Source organism: Geotrypetes seraphini, chromosome 16 (genome assembly GCF_902459505.1).
Source record: "Geotrypetes seraphini chromosome 16, aGeoSer1.1, whole genome shotgun sequence".
Lineage (NCBI taxonomy): Eukaryota > Metazoa > Chordata > Amphibia > Gymnophiona > Dermophiidae > Geotrypetes > Geotrypetes seraphini.
In genome coordinates this window covers 3308504-3315393 of record NC_047099.1, presented here as the reverse complement: position 1 = coordinate 3315393, position 6890 = coordinate 3308504, and the positions used below count along the sequence as shown (strand labels likewise).

Sequence of the window (6890 nt, the reverse complement as noted above, 5' to 3'; positions counted from 1 at the left end):
GAATGGCCAACAGGAAGTGATAATGCATCTGGTGAGACTTCATATAGAGTACTGTGTGGAATTCAGAGTAGAGTCGGTTCAGAGGGTGGCTACTGAAATGGTCCATGGTCTTCATCATAAAGGCCCGATTCTCAAAATGGCGCCGGAATCGACCGATGCATGAAAAAGCAGTGGCGGTCACACAAGCTATGGCGCTGTTTCGAACATCAAGGTCTGTGTTGAAGATAGGCACTGCAAATGTGAACCTATCTTTAATGTAGAATCATGCTTAGCAGTGCCAAATGTTATCCCCGCTAATAGCCACACCTCTTTTGACATTTGTCGCCAGTAAGGGCCTTTTTTGTAGACACCTTGCGTCACCCACTTTTTTCTTAATTCGTTTTTAATTGGTTTTTAAAGACACAGTCAATTACCACACTGTTAATGGCCAATGAAAACACTTAACTTAGGCGACGTTTGGGCACCTACCAGCACTTTCCAAACGGTGCCATTTTGAGAATCCAGGCAACGTGTATGAGGACAGATGTAAACAAATCAATATGTATACTTCGGAGGAAATACAGGAGAGGAAATATATGTTAGAGACATTTAAATACCACTGTGGCACAAATGCAGAGTACACTTCTCCCTCAATATTCGCGGGGGTTAGGGGCAGAGCCGACCCGCAAATATTAAAAAACTGCAAATAATATTTGGGCTGGTTCTTACCCACCTTCCCGCCACCTTACCTGCCACCTTACCCACCTGGAATCCCAGACCTTACCTTAAGCCTTTGAGACTCTCCAGAACCGTACCTGGTGGTCTAACGGGCTTTCGAGGCTGGAGCAATCTTCCTACGCTACTGTCCCATGCAGATCACTCATCGGAAATGGCTGCCGTGAGCTCCTGTCGTAGTCTCAAGAGACTACGGGAGCTCACGGCAGCCATTTCCAATGAGTGATCTGCACGGGGCAGGAGTGTAGGAAGATCGCGCCTGCCCCGAAAACCTGCTAGACCACCAGGCAAGGTTCCAGGGAATCTCAGAGGGCTTAGAAATAGCCCCCCAAATTAAAAACGATTAAAAGAAAAAATTGCGAATAATCAAATCCGTGGATACTGAAACTGTGGATTCGGAGGGAGAAGTGTAGATGAGTTTCCAATTGAAAGGACGCTCTGGAATGAGGGTACCTGAGGAGTCTGAGCAAATCAGGGCCTTCCAGATATCCACTAAAAAGATTCCCATAATCATGATGTAAACGTAACTCTAACAGTAGATAGGAAGTGAATTTGTTGGGGGCAGACCTCCCATTCAATGTGCGCAAATGGCGGCATGCCATTGTCGGCTCACGTTTGTTTTACACGCATTTGACAGGTCACCCCATGTTGAACCCTCTCTAGGAGAAGAAAATGGCAGTTTGTAAACATCCCTAGAGTACCTTCTATTTCACTACCTGGTTTGTTTCTGAAATTCGTAAAGTTTCCTCTGAGATGCTGCCACCTACCTCTTCAACTGAGAGGAAGAACTAGCAGTCCCTGGTCAGGAATCGGGCCCAGGCATCTTCATTTCTGGTGACCTCAAGATAGCCATTCAGCGTGGCAAAGTAGTACTGAAAGCTAAGTTTTATGGGTGCTATGGGGAAAGAATTGAAGACCACACAATTGCCCTCTCTCGCACACAGGTTTTGAACAGAATTCCATGATCCATGCGCTGCATGCTTTCCCAACATGTTATTTACTGCAACAATTTTAGAACCTGCTAATCCAAAAAAACACAGTAGTGGAGCGGAAGCCCAGATCAAATGCCACAGCTGCTCTTTGAGATCCTGGCCAAGTTATCTAACCCTCCATAACCTCAGGTACAAACTTACAGCCCGGTTTTCAATTTAACCAGCTTTAACAGGGCTAGCCACTAATATTCATCCTGTGAATATTGTGGCTAGCGCCAGAGTTAGTGCATAAATGGAACCGCATAAAAATTTGTCCTATTTTTATGCAACAATTCATGGCCACTTAAGTGATGAGTATTGATTTGCGTGGCTGTATGTTAGTGAGTTTAAAAATAACTAGATATTCAAAGCTGAAGCATTCATAGGTTCCAGGTTTGAATATCTGGGAATAACACCATCGGCAGTGAGCAAAATGTTCACCACCATATTGACCCCTTAGATTATAAAGCCCTCTGGGGACAAGAAAACAGCCAGTATACTTGAGTGTAACTGAACAGGTGTGAGTGTATATTAGAGATACAGCCTCCGCACCCTGGGGTTATGGGTTCAAATCCTATGCTGCTCCTTGTGACCCTGGGCAAGCCACTTAATCCCCCCATTGCCCTAGGTACATTAGGTAGAGTGTGAGCCCACCAGGACATAAGAATAGCCTTACTGGGTCAGACCAAAGGTCCATCAAGCCCAGTAGCCTGTTCTCACAGTGGCCAATCCAGGTCACTAGTACCTGGCCAAAACCCAAAGGGTAGCAATATTCCATGCTACTGATCCAGGGCAAGCAGTGACTTCCTCCATGTCTTTCTCAATAACAGACTATGGACTTTTCCTCCAGGAACTTGTCCAAACCTTTCTTAAAACCGTCTACGCCAGAGTGTCCAATCTTTTGGCTTCCCTGGGCCGCATTGGCTGAAAAAAATTTTCTGGGGCCGCGCAAACGCTGCAGCAAGACACAGGAGCGAGCCGGCAAGACGGTAAACACCCAGGGGCAGCAGAGGAAAACACTGCATCGCCCTTGACCGGGGCTGCACAAAATACTTCACGGGGCCGCAGGTTGGATACCCCTGGTCTACGCTATCCGCTCATACCATATCCTCTGGCTGATAGGGAAAATGCTTGAAGTACCTGCATGTAAACCACTAAGGTTATAAGTGGTATATAAATACTTAAAATGAATGAATAATACATAAAATAAATAGTTGCCCAGAGTATGTAAAAACCAGAATACACATAACAGAAAAGTACACAATATAAACAGCAGTTTAACATAACACCAAGTAAAATAACAAAAAAAGAATCTGGAAATAATAATAGGCCTTTATTATTTAATAGCACAGTAAGAATCTCTACTGGCAAATAATTCCACAATCAGTTTATCATGGCCCTGTGTAATGAATAAATGATCTGGCTATAACACAGTTGTTGTTAGGTGTCATCGACTCATGTTTGAGGCCTAGCAACTTGATGAATTGCAGATCTAAAAAGAAATCGGTTTTGCATGTTCGCTGCCTTTTCAGGTTGGTCTCTGTCCACCATTTTTTTTTTCTGATGCGGTATCGGAGTTGAAGCTGAAACCTCAGCCCTCCACTTCCAAATATATGGTCATGAGTGGGATTCAAGTGCAAGTTGGATGCACACCTTCTAGCATATTATATTGAGGGATACGGTAAATCCGGGACTCCATAAAGGAGTACTAAATTGGGCCGCCGCGTGTGCGGATCGCCAGACTAGATGGACCTCGGTCTGATCCGGTGAAGGTGTTTCTTATGTTCTTATGTTCTTATGTGCTAGTCTGGAAAGATCCTCCAGTGTCATCCCCATGGTTGTTTCCTTTTTTATTAGGCCAGAATGCAACTGCAAGTACAATAAAGATGGTACAAGTACCACACTGAAGCATAAAAGCTGGTTATCATAAAGACATAGCAGATAAGGAATCATCGAACACAAAGATGGGTCTCGTCTGTCACATTTTAGGTGTAGATACCATAAAGAATCCCTAAACAATTCAAACACAGACACCCACACATACCAGCACTACCACAGTCAGACATCACTCTCACACTCATTCTTGCTCCAATGTATTCAGTTGCCGTCTGTTTGGCGGCATCTTGGATTTTGGCCAAGTTACAGGTCCCTGAAACCGGGCTAGATTGGACAATCTAATCATGGATGTTATTACACTCAACGCCTCAATTTAAACAAGGCTCCCGGATGAAGATTTGAAAGCTGTCTCTTTTGTTTGGGTACAGTGGGGGAGGGTTCTCATATCAGGTCATTCTGCTCCTGAAATGCACGTTTGAGCTTATCACCGCTCACTGAATATTTTGATGCACACCTAGGGTGCCCGATGATGGCGTTCATTGTACTCGCTTACCAGTTTAGTTAAATATAGGCCAGCATTTTATAGGTCTACATTTAAGGCATCTGACTCGTGCCTACGGAAGCACCTAGGCACATCTACAGATGCCTAAGGCCACTTCCAGCATAAGCCATGCCTATGCCAGCCTTAAGCATCTGTAGGCCATTGGTATGAGTCAGATGCCTACATTGTAGGCGTCGTTTGCCACATCGATTTTTTTTTTTTTTTTTTTTTAATGTGCATCCTGATTGGTCCATTAGACAGCGGTAGGATGCCTACCACCACCTACAATTGTGACTTCATTTTGAGAATCAGGCTCTGATCGTGTAAATCACACATAAAAAGCAGCATATCAAGTCCCATCCCCTTTACCCTTATCTGCCCAAACCCTCTATGATTCTGTGAGTTTGTTAGCTGTTATGACTTGTCTAATTTTTAAGCTTTTTGGTTTTCCTTCTAATTTTGCTGAATGTATTTTTTATTTCTCGGTTCCTCAGGCTATAAATGATGGGGTTTAACATTGGAATTAGAGCTGTGTATAGTAACGAAAAGAGCTTATCTTGGGTTGGGGAATACATGGAGGCTGGTCTCAGGTATATACCAAAAAGAGTTCCATAGAATAGAATGACCGATGTGAGGTGGGAGGCGCAGGTGGAGAACGCCTTGAGTCTCCCGTCTGTGCACTGGATCCTCATGATGGTGGAGATGATGAAGACATAAGAGGTCAGTGTTAGGAAAAATGGGATGGATGCTATAATGGCACCTTCAGCTAAAATCAAAGTTTGCACTCTCCAAGTGCTAACGCAGGAGAGTTTTATGAGTGCCAGTGGGTCACAGAAAAAATGGTCAATTTCATTGGATTCACAGTAAGACAGCTGAGATATCATGTCTGTTACAGGAAACATATCCAAAAAGCTGAGAATCCAGGAACTCGTGGCCAACAGAACACAGATGTTTTTCTTCATGATGAGCGAGTAACGCAGAGGATCACAGATTGCCACATAGCGGTCATATGCCATGACGGCAAGAATGAGCATTTCAACTTCTGTGAAAGTCAGAAAGAAGTGGAATTGGGTCATACATGCATAGAAAGAAATAAATGGGCCCTGCGTGAAGAAGCTGGTCAGCATTTTGGGGACTGTCAAAGAGGGGTAGCTGATGTCTAGGATGGAGAGGTTGCTGAGGAAGAAGTACATGGGCTTGTGGAGTTGAGGGTCGGCACACATCAACATCAGAAACAGAAAGTTCCCCAGCACGGAGATCAGGTAGATCAGAAGAACCGTTCCACAGATGAGACCCTGCAACTGGAGGTGGTCAGAGAATCCCAGGAGAATGAATCCTGCCACTGATGTCTGATTCTTCTCTCCCATTGGCGCAATGCTATTGACTTTCTAGCCTACAACAAAGAAAGTTATGAAATGCAAATCATTCTTTTATTTAAATCATAATGATCTAAAAGGTTCTTCTGGGTCTGGAGTCATTGAGGTATGAACCCAGAGTACATTGCTGATAAGTGGCTGGAGAATTAGATCTGAGACATAAGAAAACCCAGTCTGCAGTAGAGTCAGGGACTGGAACTGATTTGCAAATAAAATTGTTTAGTTATATCTCTTAAATTGTTACCTTTCATGGCTTTCTTCTCTTCCGTCATTTTTCTGGGAAAATGTTCCTGTTTTGTAAATGTTTTTTTCCGATATCAGTAGCTACATTTGCATTTAACCAGCGACAGATCCTATGGACAAGTCACAGAAAAGAACCAGCCCACATTGTTCTCATAAACCCCCTCTTTTACTAACTGATTTAACGGCTAGCGTGCCTTATTAAAAGGATCCCAAAATTATTATGCATAACACATCTGTATGCAATAATATTCCTTAGGTGCTTTTTGCTTAAAGATTAGCATACAGCATGTTTATTTCTCTTTAAGCATATTTTCAGCCAGATATTGTCTTATCTCAGAACCACTGAACTTTGCATCTTTACCTTGTGGTGACTAGCAAAATAAAAATGATTATGTTAAGCAGAAAAGATCTGAATATGGTTGGTCTTGGGTTATCTTTAAGTCCTACTCCTAGAACACCTAGTTATAATCCTCCCCTCCAACAACCACACATACACGACGCATGGGTGAACTCCTCAGAGCGAACAGACCCAAGTCCATGAAAGGCAGAAAAAAACTGAAGAATTTGGCAGAGTCTGAATAAAAAGTGGAATCTTTTATGATCACTTACTAGAAGAAAAACAAGAAACGTCAGAAAATGTTGTAAAATCTGAATGGCAGATCCAGAATTATCAGGGACTTATAAGTGGTCTAGTCACCTGATAACTTGAGAGAGGAGGGGATGGTGGATGACATGGTTGAGCAAACTGCCTTTATTTTTCTCTGGTTCTATGTACCGAGCAATAACCTCACTCTGTATCAGAAGAAGTCTCGGACAACCAACTCTAACACAACGTGTTATGCCATAAAACCCTACGAAGCAATACTGACCAAAGAGAGCCAGGGGCTCGTCAAGCCCTATTTCAGTTCTTCATCAGGAGCTTCTGTCTGTTGTTTGCAGTATAGAATGTGTTGAAATATCAAGATAAGATCTGCCTGCATTAGTTTATCACAGTTTTGAAAATTATCTTGATATTTCAACACATTCTACACTGCAAACAATAGACAGAAGCTCCTGATGAAGAATTGAAATGGGGGCACCTCGTCGAACCCTGTTTTGTCAACACTCCGAGAGGGATTCTTTGCTAGGGGCAGCAGTTGAAAATGAATGAGTGCAAACATGTTTTGTCTCCAGAGTCAGATAAGTGACTTTAAATTAGCACTCAGTACA

The 6890-nt window shown here is 43.1% G+C and overlaps 1 protein-coding gene across 1 annotated transcript; it reads right to left on the bottom strand.

The window, feature by feature from the left end:
• Window positions 1-4487: 4487 nt before the first annotated feature.
• LOC117350336 (olfactory receptor 1019-like) lies at window positions 4488-5429 on the bottom strand. Its single transcript, XM_033924595.1, has one exon. It carries the CDS (start codon window positions 5427-5429, stop codon window positions 4488-4490), a length of 942 nt encoding a protein of 313 aa, XP_033780486.1.
• Between the last annotated feature and the right edge of the window lie 1461 nt (window positions 5430-6890).

What these genes read in the sequence shown, in the direction of transcription:
- LOC117350336 (XM_033924595.1), bottom strand. Translation starts at nt 5,429, where the DNA reads ATGGGAGAGAAGAATCAGACATCAGTGGCAGGATTCATTCTCCTGGGA.